Genomic DNA, 20,056 nt, shown 5'->3' with positions numbered 1-20,056 from the left:
AAGGTAGTGTTACTAAATAACACAGCAGTTCCATTCCTAGATACATGTCCAAGAGTATTTTAAACATATGTCCACTCAAAATACCTGTACATCAGAGCTTGAGGAGTTCCACTTCCAGCATGACAACATGAGGAGCTCTGCAGCCCTGCTCCCCAGAAAAACTGGTGAAAATTATTTAAAAGAGAGCATTTAAATTTTCTGGAAGTGGTCCTGAGGGTACAAAACAAACGGAGAAACATTATTTAAGAAAATATACTGAAGCTTGGTAGAAACAGCAAGTCTTTGATATTTGAACCAAGACTACTCCCTTCTCTCCTCCTAGCTCAGTAAGATGGAAACTCTGCTTTAGACTGGTAAATTAAATAACTAGAGTTCCATCTCCCCACAGCTCCCAGTAGGAGGGTTCTCTTCCTGTGAGAGGCAGGATATCAGTGTTTCTCATTCTGCCTCCTAGCTACCTGATGGTAAGCTGTATTCCAGGGGAGTGTGGGTGAGAAGTGGGGCCTTCATTCTTCCATTCAGCCCCCACTCGTGGGATGGGTACACTATACTGAGTATGGCACCAATGAGAACACTGGGGCACTGATTGTCCTTGCTCTAGCATAGAGGTGGAGATTCCATGCTGAGAGGACCTGTGGCTAATACCCCTCCTTCCAGAAGCATTCAGCACCTAAAGTGGGTATGTCACTCAGAAAGTAGTGGACACCATGGTCCCTGTACACAGCACCAGAGCTACACCTCTGAGTTTTGCATGGGGATGGGAGAAAACCATAGAATAGAGAACTCTGAATCTCTCCCAAAGGAACTCACTTGCAACAAAGTGTGAAAAAGTTCAAGCTTGAGGGTGCTGTCAAAAACAGTGGAGTTTCTGGTTGAAAGGCAATAGGTGAAAGAATGATAGATTTATTGGAGGTATAAGCAGATGGTCGCACAATTCTGTGATTATACTAAAAAACCATTGAATTGTCATGTTAAATGGGTGAATTGTATAGTATATAAATTATATGACGATAAAGTGTTTATTTTTTTTAAAAAACTAAAAAAGGATAACCCAGTTTTTTAAGAAATGCTCAGTTCAGTTAAAGAAATAAAGATGACAGATTTTTTTTTTAGAAACCCTGTACACTAATGCTCGTTGCAGTGTTATCCATAATAGCCCCAAAATGAAAACAATGCAAATGTCCATCAACTAATGAACTGATAAGCAAGATGAAGTAAATCCACACAGTGGAATACTATTCAACCGTGAAAAGGATTGAAGTACTAACACATTCTATAACATGGATGAACCTTAAAACATTATGCTGGATGAACTTCCTTCAAGATGGCGGAAGGGTAAGAAGTGGAGATCACCTTCCTCCCCACAAATACATCAGAAATACATCTACATGTGGAACAACTCCTACAGAACACCTACTGAATGCTGGCAGAAGACCTCAGACCTCCCAAAAGGCAAGAAACTCCCCATGTACCTGGGTAGGGCAAAAGAAAAAAAAAAAAAAGAGACAAAAGAATAAGCACAGGATCTGCACCAGTGGGAGGGAGCTGTGAAGGAGGAAAGGTTTCCACACACTACGAAGCCCTTTGTGGGCAGAGACGGGGTGCCAGAGAGGGGAAGCTTCGGAGCCACGGAGGAGAGTGCAGCAACAGGGGTGCAGAGGGCAAAGCGGAGAGATTCCCGCACAGAGGATCAGTGCCGACCAGCACTCACCAGCCCGAGAGGCTTGTCTGCTCACCCTCCGGGGTGGGCAGGGGCTGGGAGCTGAGGCTCAGGCTTCGATCAGATCCCAGGAAGAGGACTGGGGTTGGCTGCGTGAAAACAGCCTGAAGGGGACTAGTGTGCCACAGCTAGCCGGGAGGCAGTCCAGGAAAAGGTCTGGAGCTGCCGAAGAGGCAAGAGACTTTTTCTTGCCTCTTTGTTTCCTGGTGTGTGAGGAGAGGGGATTAAGCGCGCCGCTTAAAGGAGCTCCAGAGACAGGTGCGAGCCACGGCTATCAGTGCGGACCCCAGAGACAGGCATGACACTAAGGCTGCTGCTGCAGCCACCAAGAAGCCTGTGTGCAAGCACAGGTCACTCTCCAAACCTCCCCTCCCAGGAGCGTGTGCAGCCCGCCACCGCCAGGGTCCCGTGATCCAGGGACAATTTCCCCGGGAGAACACACAGTGTGCCTCAGGCTGTTGCAACATCCCGCCGGCCTCTGCCATTGCAGTCTCGCCCTGCACCCGTACCCCTCCCTCCCCCCGGCCTGAGTGAGCCAGAGTCCCCGAAGCAGCTGCTCCTTTAACCCTGTCCTGTCTAAGGGAAGAAAAGATGACCTCAGGTGACCTACACACAGAGGCATGTCCAAACCCAAAGCTGAGCCGCAGGAGCTGTGTGAACAAAGAAGAGAAAGAGAAATCTCTCCCAGCAGCCTCAGGAGCAGCGGATTATATCTCCACGGTCAACTTGATGTACCCTGCATCTGTGGAATACCTGAATAGACAACAAATCATCCCAAATTGAGGAGGTGGACTTTGGGAGCAACGATATATATATATTTTTTTCCCTTTTTCTCTTTTTTTTTTTTTTTTTTTTTTTTTTTTTTTGCGGTATGCGGGCCTCTCACTGTTGTGGCCTCTCCCGTTGCGGAGCACAGGCTCCGGACACGCAGGCCTAGCGGCCATGGCTCACGGGCTTAGTTGCTCCGCGGCATGTGGGATCTTCCCGGACCAGGGCACGAACCCGTGTCTCCTGCATCGGCAGGCGGATTCTCAACCACTGCGCCACCAGGGAAGCCCCCTTTTTCTCTTTTTGTGAGTGTGTATGCGTATGCTTCTGTGTGTGATTTTTGTCTGTATACCTTTGCTCATTTATCCTAGGGTTCTGTCTGTCCGTTTTCTGTTTTTGTTTTTTTAGTATAGTGTTCAGTGCTTGTTATCATTGGTGGATCTGTTTTTTGGTTTGGTTGTCCTTTCTTTTTTTTAATTACTTTAAAAAAATTTTAATAGTTATTTTTTTGTTTATTATTTTAATAGCTTTTATTTTTTTCTTTCTTTCCTTCATTTATTCTCCTTTTTATTCTGAGCCGTGTGTATGACAGGCTTTTGGTGCTCCAGCTAGGCATCAGGGCTATGCCTCTTAGGTGGGAGAACCAAGTTCAGGACATTGGTCCACCAGAGACCTCCCAGCTCCACATAATATCAAACGGCAAAAATCTCCCAAAAATATCCATCTCAATGCCAACACCCGGCTCCACTCACGACCAGCAAGCTATAGTGCTGCATACCCTATGCCAAACAACTACCAAGACAGGCACACAACCCCACTCATTAGCACAGAGGCTTCCTAAAATCATAGTAAGGTCACAGATACCACAAAACACACCACCAGATGTGGACCTAACCAACAGAAAGACAAGATCAAGCCTCATCCACCAGAACACAGGCACTAGTCCCCTCAACCAGGAAACCTACTCAACCCACCAAACCAACCTTAGCCACTGGGGGCAAGACACCAGAAACAACGGGAACTATGAAACTGCAGCCTGCGAAAAGGAGACCCCAAACACAGTAAGTTAAGCAAAATGAGAAGAGAGAGAAACACACAGCAGATGAAGGAGCAAGGGAAAAACCCACCAGACCTAACAAATGAAGAGGAAATAGGCAGTCTACCTGAAAAGAAATCGGAATAATGATAGTTAAGATGATCCAAAATCTTCGAAATAGAATGGAGAAAATACAATAAACATTCAACAAGGACCTAGAAGAACTAAACAGCAAAAAAACAATGATGAACAACACAATAAATGAAATTAAAAATTCTCTAGAAGAATAGCAGAATAACTGAGGCAAAAGAATGGATAAGTGACCTGGAAGATAAAATACCTACTGCAGAGCAGAAAAAAGAAAAAAGAATGAAAAGAATTGAGGACAGTCTCAGAGACCTCTGGGACAATAGTAAACACACCAACATTCGTATTATAGGGGTCCCAGAAGAAGAAGAGAAAAAGAAAGGGACTGAGAAAATATTTGAAGAGATTATAGTTGAAAACTTCCCTAATATGGGAAAGGAAATAGTTAATCAAGTCCAGGAAGCACAGGGAGTCGCATACAGGATAAATCCAAGGAGAAACAAGCCAAGATACATGTTAATCAAACTATCAAAAATTAAGTACAAAGAAAAAATATGAAAAGCAACAAGGGAAAAACAACAAATAACACACAAGGGAATCCCCATAAAGTTAACAGCTGATCTTTCAGAAGAAACTCTGCAACTCAGAGGGGCGTAGCAGGACATATTTACAATGATGAAAGGGAAAAACCTACAACCAAGATTACTGCATCCAGCAAGGATCATTCAGATTTGATTTGATCAGATCATTCTTTAAATGATTTGTTTTGCATTTAATGATTTGTTAAATTATTCAGAATTGACAGGGATATTAAAACCCTTACAGACAAGCAAAAGCTAAGAGAATTCAGCACAACCAAACCAGCTTTACAACAAATGCTAAAGGAACGTCTCTAGGCAGGAAACACAAGAGAAGGAAAAGACCTACAATAACCCCAAACAGTTAAGAAAATGGTACTAGGAACATACATATCGATAATTACCTTAAATGTAAATGGCTTAAATGTGCCAACCAAAAGACATAGACTGGCTGAATGGATACAAAACAACACCCATATATATGCTGTCTACAGGAGACCCACTTCAGACCTAGGGACACATATAGACTGAAAGTGAGGGGATGGAAAACAATGTTCCATGCAAATGGAAATCAAAAGAAAGCTGGAGTAGCAGTTCTCATCAGACAAAATCAATTTTAAAACAGACTATTACAAGAGACAAAAAGTACACTACATAATGATCAAGGGATCAATCCAAGAAAATGATATAACAATTGTAAATATTTATACACCCAACCTAGGAGCACCTCAATACATAAGGCAAATGCTAACAGCCATAAAAGGGGAAATCGACAGTAACACAGTCATAGTAGGGGACTTTAACACCCCACTTTCAGCAATGGACAGATCATCCAAAATGAAAATAAATAAGGAAACACAAGCTTTAAATGATACATTAAACAAGATGGACTTGATTGATATTTATAGGACCTTCCATCAAAAAACAACAGAATACACTTTCTTCTCAAGTGCTCATGGAACATTCTCCAGGATAGATCATATCTTGGGGCACAAATCAAGCCTTGGTAAATTTAAGAAAATTGAAATCGTATCAGTTTTCTGACCACAATGCTATGAGACTAGATATCAATTACAGGAAAAAAATCTGTAAAAGATACAAACATATGGAGGCTAAACAATACACTACTTAATAACCAAGAGATCACTGAAGAAATCAAAGAGGAAATCAAAAAATACCTAGAAACAAATTACAATGAAAACACGATGACCCAAAACCTATGGGTTTCAGCAAAAGCAGTTCTAAGAGGGAAGTTTATAGCAATACAATCCTACCTTAAGAAACAAACATCTCAAATGAACCACCTAACCTTACACCTAAGGCAGTTAGAGAAAGAAGAACAAAAAAAACCCCAAGTTAGCAGAAGGAAAGAATTCATAAAGATTAGATCAGAAATAAATGAAGGAAATGATGGTAAAGATCAATAAAAGTAAATGCTGGTTCTTTGAGAAGATAAACAAAATTGATCATTAGCCAGACTAATCAAGAAAAAATGGAGAAGAAGCAAATCAATAGAATTAGAAATGACAAAGGGGAAGTAACAACTGACACTGCAGAAATACAAAGGATCATGAGAGATTACTACAAGCAACTATATGCCAATAAAATGGACAACCTGGAAGAAATGGACAAATTCTTAGAAATGCACAAGCTGCCGAGACTGAACCAGGAAGAAATAGAAAATATGAACAGAGCAATCACAAGCACTGAAGTTGAAACTGATTAAAAATCTTCCAACAAACAAAAGCCCAGGACCAGATGAATTCTAGGTGAATTCACAGGTGAATTCCCAGGTGAATTCTATCAAATTCTATTCTGTGAGTAGAATTTGTGAATTAGAATTCTGTGAATTCTCTCAAATTCTCCTGTAAATTCGATTCACAGGTGAATTCTATCAAACATTTAGAGAAGAGCTAACAGTTATCCTTCTCAAACTCTTCCAAAATATAGCAGAGGGAGGAACACTCCCAAACTTATTCTACGAGGCCACCACCATCACCCTCATACCAAAGCCAGACAAGGATGTCACAAAAAGAGAATACTACAGACTAATATCACTGATGAACATAGATGTAAAAATCCTCAGCAAAATACTAGCAAAAAGAATCCAACAGCACATTAAAAGGATCATACACCATGATCAAGTGGGGTTTATCCCAGGAATGCAAGGATTCTTCAATATACACAAATCAATCAATGTGATACACCATATTAACAAATTGAAGGAGAAAAACCATATGATCATCTCACTAGATTCAGAGAAAGCTTTTGACAAAATTCAACACCCATTTATGATCAAAACTCTCCAGAAAGTAGGCATAGCAGGAACTTACCTCAACAAAATAAAGCCATGGATGACAAACCCACAGCCATCATGGTCCTCAATGGTGAAAAACTGAAACCATTTCCACTAAGATCAGGAACAAGACACTTTGCCCACTCTCACCATTATTATTCAACAGTTTTGGAAGTTTTAGCCACAGCAATCAGAGAAGAAAAAGAAATAAAAGGGATACAAATCAGAAAAGAAGTAAAGCTGTCACTGTTTGCTTTACAGATGACATGATACTCTACATAGAGAATCCTAAAGATGCTACCAGAAAACTGCTAGAGCTAATCAATGAATTTGGTAAAGTAGCAGGATACAAAATTAATGCACAGCAATCTCTTGCATTCCTATACACTAAAGATGAAAAAATCTGAAAGTGAAATTAAGGAAACACTCCCATTTATATTGCAACAAAAAGAATAAAATACCTAGGAATAAACCTACCTAAGGAGACAAAAGACCTGTATGCAGAAATTATAAGACACTGATGAAAGAAATTAAAGATGATACAAATAGATGGAGAGATATACCATGTTCTTGGACTGGAAGAATCAGCATTGTGAAAATGACTCTAGTACCCAAAGCAATCTACAGATTCAATGCAATCCCTATCAAACTACCATTGGCATTTTTCACAGAACTAGAACAAAAACTTTCACAATTTTTATGGAAACACAAAAGTCCCCGAATAGCCAAAGCAATCTTGAGAACGAAAAATGGAGCTGGAGGAATCAGGCTCCCTGACTTCAGACTATACTACAAAGCTACAGTAATCAAGACAGTATGGTACTGGCACAAAAACAAATATACATCAGTGGAACAGGATAGAAAGCCCAGAGATAAACCCATGCACATATGGTCACCTTATCTTTGATAAAGGAGGCAAGAATATACAGTGGAGAAAAGACAGCCTCTTCAATAAGTGGTGCTGGGAAAACTGGACAGGTATATGGAAAAGTACGAGATTAGAACACTCCCTAACACCATACACAAAAATAAGCTGAAAATGGATTAAAGACCTAAATGTAAGGCCAGACACTATCAAACTCTTAGAGGAAAACATAGGCAGAGCAGGCTATGACATAAATCGCAGCAAGATCCTTTTTGACCCACCTCCTAGAGAAATGGAAATAAAAACAATAACAAATGGGACCTAATGAAACTTAAAAGCTTTTGCACAGCAAAGGAAACCATAAACAAGACCAAAAGACAACCCTGAGAATGGGAGAAAATATTTGCAAATGAAGCAACTGACAAAGGATTCATCTCCAGAATTTACAAGCAGCTCATGCAGCTCAATATCAAAACAAACAAACAAACAAACAACCCAATCCAAAAATGGGCAGAAGACCCAAACAGACATTTCTCCAAAAAAGATATACAGATTGCCAACAAACACATGAAAGCATGTTCAATATCTTTAATCATTAGAGAAATGCGAATCAAAACTACAATGCAATATCATCTCACACTGGTCAGAATGGCCATCATCAAAAAATCTAGAAACAATAAATGCTGGAGAGGGTATGGAGAAAAGGGAACTCTCATACACTGTTGGTGGGAATGTAAATTGGTACAGCCACTATGGAGAATAGTATGGAGGTTCCTTAAAACACTAAAAATAGAACAGCCATACGACCCAGCAATCCCACTACTCGGCATATACCCTGAGAAAACCATAATTCAAAAAGAGTCATGTACCACAGTGTTCACTGCAGCTCTTTTTACAATAGCCAGGACATGGAAACAACCTAAGTGTCCATCAGCAGAGGAATGGATAAAGAAGATGTTGCACATATATACAGTGGAATCTTACTCAGCCATAAAAAGAAACAAAATTGAGTTATTTGTAGTGAGATGGATGGACCTGGAGTCTGTCATACAGAGTGAAGTAAGTCAGAAAGAGAGCAACAAATACCGTATGCTAACACATATATTGAAATCTAAAAAAAAAAAAAAAAAAAAAAAAAAATCATGGAGAACCTAGGGGCAAGACGGGAATAAAGACGCAGACCTACTACAGGATGGACTTGAGGACATGGGGAGGGGGAAGGGTAAGCTGGGACAAAGTGAGAGAGTGGTAGTGTATATAGATATATATACACTACCAAATGTAAAATAGATTGCTAGTGGGAAGCAGTCGTGTAGCACAGGGAGATCAGCTCGGTGCTTTGTGACCACCTAGAAGGGTGTGAGGGAGGGAGACCCAAGGGGGAAGAGATATGGGGACATAAGTATATGTATAACTGATTCATTTTGTTATAAAGCAGAAACTAACACACCATTTGTAAAGCAATTATACTCCAATAAAAATGTTAAAAGAAAAAAGTATGAACTTCCAGTTATAGGATGAATAAGGTCTGAGAATCTAATGGATAGGTTAGAAACTATAGTTGATGATAACATTGCATTGTATAATGAAAAATAAATAAATAGATAAAAATTTGTAAGTAAAAAAGAAAAGAAACATGCTGAGTGAAAAGAAGGCAGTCACATAAGACCACATGTTGTATGATTTCATCTATATGAAATTCCCAGAATAGACAATCCATAGAGACAGAAAGTAGATCAGTGCCTCCGGGGACTGGGGGAGGTAGAAAATGGGGAAAGATTGCTAATAGGTGTAAGATTTTGGGGGGAGGTGATAAAAATGTTCTGAAATTAGATAGTGGTGATAACTTCACAGTTCTTATGAATATACTAAAAACAATGAGTTGTACGCTTTAAAAGGTTGGTTTTGGGCTTCCCTGGTGGCGCAGTGGTTGAGAGTCCGCCTGCCGATGCAGGGGACACAGGTTCGTGCCCCGGTCCGGGAGGATCCCACGTTCCACGGAGCGGCTGGGCCCGTGAGCCATGGCCGCTGGGCCTACGCGTCTGGAGCCTGTGCTCTGCGACGGGAGAGTCTGCAGCGGTGAGAGGCTCGCGTACCGCCAAAAAAAAAAAGTTGGTTTTTATGTGTGAATTATACCTCAATAATACAGCTGTTATTTTTAAAAGACAGTGCTTACTGTTAATACTTTGTGAAGGCTATTTCTTCATGTTCTGGTACTTTTTCCACAGAAGAACTTGTGGGTTGTGTTTTTGGTTTTTTTTTTCAAGAAAACATCTTTAAAAAGAAACAGTTATACTGTTTCTAAAGCCAGTTATACTGGCTTTAGAATTGCATCTAATATGAGAACTTATTTGCTCAATAAAGACAAGTATGATATATCTTCCTTATCCATTATCGTCATGCTATGGAAAACATTATCTGCTACTTCATTTTAATTAATTTAACTTCATGTGCATCACATGTTTTGTACTCTTGCCATAGTGGATTACAGTTTCTGAAATTTTCCTTCTTCTTAGAGAAAGTAATGTTTTCCCCAGCTACTTATATTTAATGTTCCAAAAACAGCATAACAACAATGTATTAGCACTTGGAACATGGTGAATTTTCTACATTCTTTGTTGATTTTTTTTGTGTGTTGCCGTTTTTATTTATAAGTGCACAGTTTCGTTGTAAAGGATTGGGTTAAATACTGAAAGAATGTAAATGTTCTTTTTGTAACTTTTCTTTCTTTCAAAACAAAATTAGCATCACAAATAGTTGATTTTATATATATATATTGCTAATTTTAAGTGAAGGTAAACTGTTAGTTTCTCATTTTCTACATATATGTTTGTTAGTGGGAGGAATATGCTTATGAATTTAAAAAATCAACCTGCTTCTCTGTAAATCAGCTGAATTATTAAAGGTTATGTTTAATCAGTATGTAACAGTGTTTGCAAGGTTAGGCTACTGGAGTGTTTTTGAATATGGGCTCTTTTCTAACAGAAAGACTTATCTTCACATGTGTTTTTTCAGTTACAGGGTTGTAAAAAATAGACTGTTAAGTGTTTTATATTTTCTTAAAATGGAAGATAGGGAGACTTTAGAACAAAAGAAAAGTTCCTATTTCGCTTTGAAAAAATAACAAAAAAGCATGTAGATACTTTAAGAAAACAACATGTTTTTTCTAAATCTAGAGTGCTCATAAACATGAGGATCCAGATGGTCAAACCAGACAAAATGTGTCACGCTGTAAATTTTCCTCCTAGTTAAAAGGCTGGCCACCGAGAACCTGCAATACATGGTCAAAGCCTGCCAAGTGGGGTCAGGAGGAGAACCTGCCGCCCAGCTGACTTCTGTGTTTAGGTAACTGGAAAATATGCCAACTGGCAAGAAGAGTCTTGCCAGCCATTTGACAGCCAACATGTTTTTTAAATAACTAATTATCCAAAACATAATGTGTTACTATTTGTTTGTAGTTTCAATTATTGTATTTTTGGCAGTAGTTTTGCTATGTTGTGTTGTTTTATTAAAAAATAAAAGTACCAAGGAGAAAGATAAATGAGCTGACTTAAAATTACCTGAGAATTTAGTAAGGAAGATTCTTGCATATGTTTAAGAGGAGAAAGTGGGAAACGTTGAGTCATGATGACAGGTGTACAGGCTTTGGAGCTGCTAAACATGCTATTCAGGATCCACTGTGGAAGTGCCTGTCACTGGTTTTCCTACTCACTTTAGATGCTGTGGACCCAGAAAGCTCCATTGTATGTAATTGTGAAGCACAGACTTTGTAGATCTGTTGTTCCTTCACAAGAATAACTGCAACTTGAGAAATATTTTGTTTTGTTTTTATTTTCCTGCCTTGCACCCTATAGCGTCTTATGCTTTCTGTTAGGGTAGTACTTTTAAGTATTTATTTCTCACAGTTTCTACCAGTTCACCTTTATTTCATGTATCTCTACCCTAGCACTACCAAGATAAATAGTTTGGGTCCATTTCCTTCATTCTGTGTTAGATTTTTGATTCCTCAGTTTTCTTTCTCATCACATAGTTGGCACTTGTCAGTTGTTTACAGTTTATTTAAATTGTGATTATTTGAAATAAATACTGGATTTATGAAAACTGTAAAACCCTAAGAGAGGAGGAAGGATTTTATATGAACAAAGATTGCATGTTTGTTAAGTACAATTTATTGAGCTAGGTGACTTTTATTTTCTTGGGGGGGAGAGAGTGGAAATTTTAGGATTAAAATATATAATTCTTATTAATAAAAGGTCTTCTATGGGTCTAAAGTCTCTTGATCGGTTAAGGAATATAAAAATTATTTCAAATAACTTGCTTTCTTCATAGAAATATTGTTTGATTTATCTAGAGATAGCAATAACTAGAAGATATACAAAATAACTAGGAAACTGGACTCTTTGCTGTTTTAGTCTCTTCTACATCCTGACCATCTAGATTTCATGCACACTATAGCAAAAAAGTCCCTGAGATTAGATTTTTCCCCCTTATTCTTCCTCCTGGGATTCCAGCTCTTCCCTTTCCCTTTCTCCTAATGCTGCCACTCTGTTCACAGCTCATACGGAAGCCATTTCTGTTCTTTATTTTCAAGTGTTAAATAGTGTTCATATGGCATCTAAATCCTGAAGGTAATCTTACATGAAATGATCTTTCTTGTGTTCAGGTTACAGCTTGTTGCCATACAGATACCAGCCCAAGGAATTGCCCCAGAAGTAATTATAAGTAACTTGTTTTACTTTCAGGAAATTTATCGAGGATTATGGTATGAGATATGATTATCAGATTTACAGCATTTTAGAAACAGTAGCAGCATTGGACCAACAGGTTGTTATCCACTTGATTTCTACCCTTACTCAATCTCTGAAGAGTTCAGAGCGGAAATGGGGCCTTGGCAGAAATATTGCACAAAGGTATGTTTGATAATTTGATTATATCCTTTCGGACAATGATTATAAAATCTAGATTCATTTTCGAGAAATGGCCTATTTTCCACTTATAAAAATTTGGAGTGTGTTCCAGTGAATAAAATTAGTGACTCAACTAGATAATATGGGTTTTGGTCAGAAATAGATCAAGGCTTTTTTTTTTTTTTTTTTTTTAATAGATTACAACCCAGCTGAAGATAATGCTGGACTATTTAGAGTAATGAAACATGGGGGAATATAAGTCTTTATTTCCTAAAGAGATTGTTTTAGAAGGGTCAGTACTCATACTATAATTCATATGTCCAAAAGTAGTATGTTAAAGAATCAAAGTACTTTACTCACATCATGTATGGTATGTATAGACAAGTAGACATTCAGGCAGGCTCAGTTTGTAAAGACTTAAATGAAAAATAATGGAAAGGGTAGTAAATATATATCTGTCTTCTTTTCTTTTTTCTTTATAGGGAAGCCTATAGCAAACTTTTATCTCACCTAGGACAAGTGGGACAAGATGAGATACAGAGACTAGAAGATGACAATATTGAATCTATTTTGTGATTCATTCTCAGTATTAATTATAACTATCTAAAGTCACTTTGCACCATTCTGACTCCTACTTTTAATTAATTGTATAATATCCTGTTAAAAATACTTTCTAGGATTTTTTCCTTTCATACCTGTAAGTATAAAGTATATACATAAGGAAATAAAAGTTAATTAAATATGTTGTAGGAGCTTTGGAACTTGGTAAAACTGCATTCTAATTTGAAGAGGTTATAGTGAAACTAAAGAAACTTTTCTTAACTGGGAATGTTATGTGTGTATGTCTAAGCAGGTTTGTACTGGTTGATCCATGGCCATTTTACTATAATGTGACTTTCTGCCTTGTGAGTAATTTATTTCTGTTTTGTTTTTGTTTTCTTATGAGTTATATTTTATTATGTGACTATTTCAAATTACCTGGCTGCTCTATGCTGGATTTTTTTTTTGGAGGGGTGGTCAGGAGATAGAACAGTGTATTTTTTATCCTTTTTTATACTATGCAGAACAGTATATTTGTTATCCTTTTTTATACTATGCATGAGGCAAGTTAATAAAATCCTTACAAAGCATACTTAACTGTATGAGGAATGAGACTGAATCTGGCTAAATGATTATACAGATAATATGTATTTTAACTTGGGCCAGCAGTGTTTATATCAATACTTGGGTTCCAACGGTTGCCAGATGTTTTCCTCTACTCATCCTTTCCCTTGGAGTTGTCATTAAAAGACAGATCAGGAGGAGGATAAACAAGAGCCTTTAAGAAAAGAGAATAAATAATATTCTGGAAATTTTTAAGTTTACAAAATTAACAGAAGAGGTCTGAGAAGTCAGCTGATTTATCTCCTTGCTGTTCAATTAGAGCCTCCTATAAACTAGCATCTTACATGTTTGAAGGGAACCAGTTTAGTTTCCTGTAGCAGCTCATCTCCCAACCGTTTAACTGTTCCATTCAGGTTCATTCTACCACTTGGGCTTTTGTCCTTGACTCCTTTTTCTAATGAGCATTATTTGGTAAAAAGAGCTCCAATCTTAGTGTTGGGAACCCACCTGGGTCTCAAACCCAGCTCTGCTTTGTCACCTTGAGCAAGTTCTTAACCTTTCTGAGCCTCACTTTCTTCGTGGAGAAAAATGAATAATAACGCTTTTTAAAATTTCACAATGTTCTGGTAGTTATCAGTGGGATAATTGATTTATAATCATATAATTTAAATGTATGTAAAAGTATTTGTTGATCTATGTTCTGTTTGGTGGTATACAGACATGATCACTCTATCTCATGCACAAAGGTGAAGAACACTTCTCAATTTTGTTCCTCTTTCTCTAATGGTATGTCCTAGATGAAGATCCCACTTCTTTTCAATGTTTTCTTACATGTCACGTTTGCTACGTTTGAAATAATTTATTGTTTTTTTCCTGAGCATCTAGTGTTTATCATGGTTCTACTGTTCCTTCAGGAAAACATTTCAACCCTTTTCTGACTCAAGAAGTATCTTTTAAAATGAAATGCACTGCAATCAGGAAACTATAGTTAATAGCCCTTCCCTAATTGTAATCTGTGAAGTCTAAAGGACTTCATGACATATAAATGATTTCTTTTTCCCCCAAATAAACTGTTTTTAATTCAACAAATGGGATGACTAAAAGCCTCTTTAAGGTTACTAAGACTTCATAGCAATGAGTTTCTTTTCATTATAATAGTGACTTATTAAATGATGCATTATTTTGCAAGTTGTAGCAACTGAAATTTAAACTATTTAATGGGATGCCTTTAAAGAGGTTATTTATGTGTGTGTGTGTGTGTGTGTGTGTGTATGTGTGTGTGTATATATATTTTTTCACCCCCAAGGGAAACTGATATCTTAGAGAATCTTGCTCCTTAGCTTATGAAACTTTTTAAGGGTTAAGAAAATCTGCTGCTGAATCATGCATTAGGGTGTATAGCTGTAGATACTAAGAATAACTAAAGTTTATACATAAAAATATCAGTAACAAGAAAAAGTCTGTAACAATACATGTGTATGTATATATATATATATGTATTTTTTAATTTATGTATCAGTAAAGTTTTAAAGAAGCTGTTTTATTAATTGAAGAAAAAAAGAAAATTTATGACTCTGTTCCATTTCTTAAGAATCTTTACTGAGACCCGTAAATTATTACTATAGTCTTGTCTTTTTCCATTTCCAGACTAAGAGTACTTTATACTTGCTTCGTTAATGTTCCTTTTCCCCTAAAAACCCTGTAATCTCTGAGGCTGCTGCTTCTACCATTGTAAGGTAGGCCAGTCTATTTTGGTCGAATCTGGAATGTGTTCTCATTTTTCTTGGTCTTTGGGGCCTCTGTGACATTGCATTTTCTTTTATCTTCTCATCCCTTCCTCAGCAGTATCGCTCTTTCCTCAGCAGTATCGCTCCTTCCTCAGCAGAATCGCTCCTTCCTCAGCAGAATCGCTCCTTCCTACATACATGTTCTTCCTTCTTGTCCCTATTGGTTAAGATCTAGCCCTTCACCTGCTCTGTCTCAGCAGTCTTGTAGTAGTGAACTGATAAAACTAGCTTATAATTTTTTCTATCTGTAGTGCTAATTTTTCTCTAAACCTGTCTAGTTGGATTCTCCTGAAATCTCAAGGCAACACGTCAAGCTGCCCTTATCATCTTTGTTTCCAGTCTAGCTCATGCCTTCATTTTCTACCCAGAGAATACACCACTTTCCCAAGTCACTTAGCCGTGACATTTCTTGGATTCATTGCTCCCTACTTTTCATTTGATCACCGTACAAGCTCTTGTGATTTTTTTCTTTGTGCCATTTCATGCATCCAAACATTTTTCTATTGGGTACTATAATCTCCTTCTTATCTCTGGACTCCTGAAATTTATTCTTCACATAGTTTTGACATTAGTGTTCCTAAAATACTTCTTTCTTCTTGTTACTTTTCTGCTCAAGGACCTCCATTTACTTCCCATTGTTAATAAGCTGACATTCAAGCCCTTCAGTCAGGAGACTTCTGCCATCTGACCCTATACTTTCTGTTTCCAAACTTACCTCAAGCAGGAGTAGACTGTCTTAGCTGCTTTCTCTGAATGACAAGTTTATTCTACACTGTGGGCCTCACTCAGTTTGCCAATTAGAATACCATCATTCCTATAGAAACCTAACCTTAAGACACTTAAATAGGAAGAAAATTAAAATATACATGTTGGATATTTAAGTATTACACTCAAATAATTTCTGTAAAATATCATATGGAGTGAAGAGATGATTGAAAGACAACAGGGTGATGAAAAGACTTTTATTAGACACAGATTTGGTTACGATTTAAATTTCAGTTGAACATTTAATTAGGTTTCCATAGGGGACGAAAAAAACATGGAGTATTGTCTCTGCACAAAAATCATTCAGTATTTTGTTCATTTGTATTAGAAGAGTTTCAAAGTTTAAAACTTTTTATATCTTTACTTATCCCTAGCATATTTTCTTTTCTTACTAAGCGTATTTGACTTTTTCTATTTTGGGAGGTAAGTAAAATATTATTTGTGAGTTGTTAGACTATGTGTGTGTTTTCATTATGCATTGTTATTTTTATCTTCTTCCATGCTTCATCACAAATTTTTAAAACTACTTTGTTCTTAACTAATTACATGAACCCATTTCCATGTACTTTCACAGAATCTTTGGCAGTTTTTATTTTTACTTCCCCTTGGTTAGGATTATATATCATATAAAAATTTGATGAGCCTTTGCAGTTGGGAAAAGCCTTTAGGAAACCTACCTTCCCTAATCTTACACAGTAACATAGCACTTGTGTTTCAAAGATAAAAGATAGATATCATAGAAACCTCACCAAAAACTGTGTTCTCTGTTCTAAACCACTGCTTTTTGACTGATAGACTTTTTACATAAACCTTACATTTTCCAAAAACTGATCTCCTGCCTACTCCTCCTAGGGTTAAAAATATTGCCTTGTCAGTCAAGTGTAGAGTATGCTAGTATAAATAACATGCTTTGTTTACTTAAAACGGTTTGGGAAGCTAGCAAAATAGCGTATTCTTTCACATATTTAATAAGATATGAGATTTATATTTTGATTCTGTGATAAACTATGTTTCGTAAGATTACCGAAATCAGTACCAAATGAACTTACCAACTTCTGCTTATTGAAGTTTTTGGTGTGCTGATAGTTATCCAGTTCATTGCATTTGTGGATTGTGCTTTTAGAAAAATTCTGGGCATATGCATGCTTTAAGTTATTTGTGTATATAGTAATGAGATATAATAAAAAATGTATATATTCAACTTACATTGCACCTGTGATTATTCAACTGCCTCTTTATGACAGATTGACTCTTTGAAAACCAAAATAAAAATGAACCGTGTTACCTAGAGGAATAATTTTTATCTTATTATTCCTGTTACTTTTATACTCTGCTAAAACAGTTAATTTTTCAGCTATTGTAATGGCTGAAAGATATACAGTATACATGTGGTTAAACTGAGAACAGAAAAAGTATGAAAAACACCCTAAAAATAACCAATTGGCATTTTGTTCTTAAAGATCTAAGGAATTTTATTGCATTTTACATACATATGTAAAATGTAAGTACTTACTCTTACTTACTCTTTAACTCTGAAGAGTAAAAATGGAAGATGAATTACTGTAGGATAGTTCACTTAAATGGAGAACATATATTTGAATAGTTTCAATGGGCTTTGGTTTATATGACCAAACATTGTTTTCTAGAATTTTTCTTATTAGCTCTTAAGATCAATAATTTGAGTTATAAGCAATCTGAGTTTTTTCTTTTTAGGGGCGGGATGCTGTACTTTGGATGCTGTTCTTTGTCTATAATTATAAGTGTCTCTGAAAAGTATGTAAAACTTTTAAAAATTCTGACTTCAATTCTGTAATACTACTGAATAATACATTAAAGTTCACTGAGGAGAGGTTTGATAATATATACTGGTTTGTTTTAAATGAATAGTTAGAAGTGTACAAAGAAATAAGAATAATCTCAGGCTGCCTTTCCATTTATCATTCAAGCAAGTTCACTTTTAGACCTTCCCTTTCATTAATTGGGTAGAGAGTCTGGGATTAAGAACAGTTTTATAAGGTAAAACTGGTAGATGGAAAATCTGTGTGTCAAGTAGAAATTTTAGTAAAACTGAAATAATTCTTGTTTAGGTCCTTATTGAAAAGATTTCTGAAACGCTGGAGTCCATTTTCCTGACACGGTAAGGCATTTTAAAAATTTAATTTAGATGGTTTATACCTTTTAAAGAGACTCTCTGTTTTCCTTCTAAATGTCAATTATCAATTTTCACTTTTCAGAACTGTACAAATACTCTTAAGGCTTTTTGTTTGTATAAACAAAATCTGTTCTTTTAAAAATTTACCATTTTTTTCTTACCCCTAGTCTCCCCTCCCGGCCTTTAATCTAAATAGCCAAAAGTTTTATTTATATATATATATATTTTTTTTAATTAATGTTTTAGGTAGCTTATATAAAGTTAGTGAATTCTATATTTAGGATAAAAAATATTTTTTTATTCACTTCTGATTACTAAAAGTGGTTACATGAATAAATTGACAATTTCCCATTAAGACAAGGATTGCTGAATGATGAAGGAAAAAAAGTAAAATCTTCCTTTTAATAAAGGTGATTTATCCTAACAAGATTAAGGAAAGGGGAAAAACTCATGTTATAATTGTTGAATTTATGTTCAAATATGATTATTGAGTTGTTCTATTTTTATTTTTGTTACAGACGAAGCAAACCCAAAAACCTAGCCTAAAAAAACTCTCATGCATTATTAAAAATGGTAGTAATAAAATATGTATTGGTGGTAGAGAAGAATCCCACAAGCTCTCAAGATTGACATAACCTTTAACAAAGTGGAAAAACTTTTATTAGAACTACTGATACTAGGTTCAAATTTATGTCAGAGCACTTTATGGTACCGAAATTAGTACAACTAATTTTTTCTGAGCTTTAAAATGTCATTTTTCACTAAATGAGCTTAGATGAAATGTTTGAGAGACATTATTTGAGGCAAGTGTTTGTACAAGTTTAGGAATCTTTGGCTTTAGTAAACTCCCTTTTTCATAATTAGCATGTCTCTTTCACATGCTTATCAGAATCATTTATCTCATAGCTTGTGTTCCAAGTTCTATCTAGTAATTTTTAAACTTCAAAAATAATCTTTTTCAGTTACAAGGTTCTAAAACAGTAAAATACCTTGTAACTTGAGTGACATTTTTTTTTTCTTAGGCAAAGTACTTCAGAGCATTTGCCTAATCCTTACAACATTCTTCTGAATTAATATGGAAATCAATAATTGCCCTCCTTAAAAAGTGAGAAAACTGAAGCGATGTAAAGTTAAGCTCCTGGCCCAAGGTAACAGAGCAACCAAGGTGAAAAATCTGGGTATTCCATCAGCTGTTCCGGTGTACTTCTATTATTTGTATTACCTTGAATAAAATATGGTATTTAAAAATTTATGATGTCATAATGAGGAGTCTCTACTTATACAGCAGGGCTGTATAATGTTAAATTTTTAAAAGAAAAATTACAATCCCAGGCTTAAGTAGTAAAGAGATTAAGTACTGACAATTTTTTTTAAGATCACTGATGGCAGTATTTGTGAAATAAACTGCCTTACTAAGAGGGTAATGTCCTGGACAGCACTGATTAGACAAAGTGTACAAAGAATGCTTAAAAGATCCATGGACCATTAAGTTAGCACTAAGCTACACCATCATAAAAGTCATACATATTGTACTGTATATTGACACACACTGAGAAGCATGACAAGCGTTTTCAATAATGTGTATTTTAGAAAACTGTTCATTTTTTGCTAATGTTTATCTGAATAGAAGATCTAGAAAACAAAACAAGGAAGCATTGAGCACTGAGTATTTTCATGCCCAGTATCCAAAAGTCAGGCCTTTTTCTTCCTCGTATTCATGATGGTTGTTAAGAGAGCACTGGCTTTTCAGATGGTGCCAATCCTGTGATGAGGCACTTGAAGAGTTTGAAGGTTAGGGCATGTGAAATAAGGAGCTGGGAGGAAGCATGCTGCTATTCCATTGGAAGCAAAAGGAAGTGTAGGCCCGTAGAATACTTCTTCTTTGCCTTCTCTACTCACATCCAATACCTGACAAAAGAAGAGGAGAAACCTGTACGTTAAAGGTGGTTGTTCAAAATAAAGCTGGGTACACATAAAAGAAAGCCTGCAGT

The 20,056-nt window shown here is 36.5% G+C and overlaps 2 protein-coding genes across 10 annotated transcripts in view; one reads left to right on the top strand and one right to left on the bottom strand.

Annotated features, from left to right (window-relative positions):
- MMS22L (MMS22 like, DNA repair protein) overlaps positions 1-14,443 on the top strand; it is a 140,594-nt gene extending 126,151 nt beyond the window's left edge. Inside the window, exons 23-25 of the mRNA XM_059082997.2 lie at positions 10,599-10,695; positions 12,093-12,260; positions 12,740-14,443. Coding sequence (XP_058938980.1) covers positions 10,599-10,695; positions 12,093-12,260; positions 12,740-12,833 — 359 coding nt within the window. The 3' untranslated portion in view covers positions 12,834-14,443. The remainder of the gene's footprint in view (positions 1-10,598; positions 10,696-12,092; positions 12,261-12,739) is intronic.
- A 1,654-nt stretch (positions 14,444-16,097) lies between these two features.
- The window catches only part of KLHL32 (kelch like family member 32), a 235,391-nt gene continuing 231,432 nt past the window's right edge, over positions 16,098-20,056 (bottom strand). For 7 of the 9 annotated variants that reach the window (XM_067011495.1, XM_067011496.1, XM_059083005.2 and 4 more), the window contains one exon: positions 16,098-19,973. In XM_067011495.1, coding sequence (XP_066867596.1) covers positions 19,812-19,973 — 162 coding nt within the window. In that variant the 3' untranslated portion in view covers positions 16,098-19,811. The remainder of the gene's footprint in view (positions 19,974-20,056) is intronic. The other 2 variants (XM_067011502.1, XM_067011501.1) reach the window with 1 other exon arrangement.

Source organism: Kogia breviceps, chromosome 13, assembly GCF_026419965.1.
Source record: "Kogia breviceps isolate mKogBre1 chromosome 13, mKogBre1 haplotype 1, whole genome shotgun sequence".
Lineage (NCBI taxonomy): Eukaryota > Metazoa > Chordata > Mammalia > Artiodactyla > Physeteridae > Kogia > Kogia breviceps.
The sequence above is the reverse complement of the archived record's forward strand: the minus strand, read 5'-3'. Positions and strand labels throughout refer to the sequence as shown.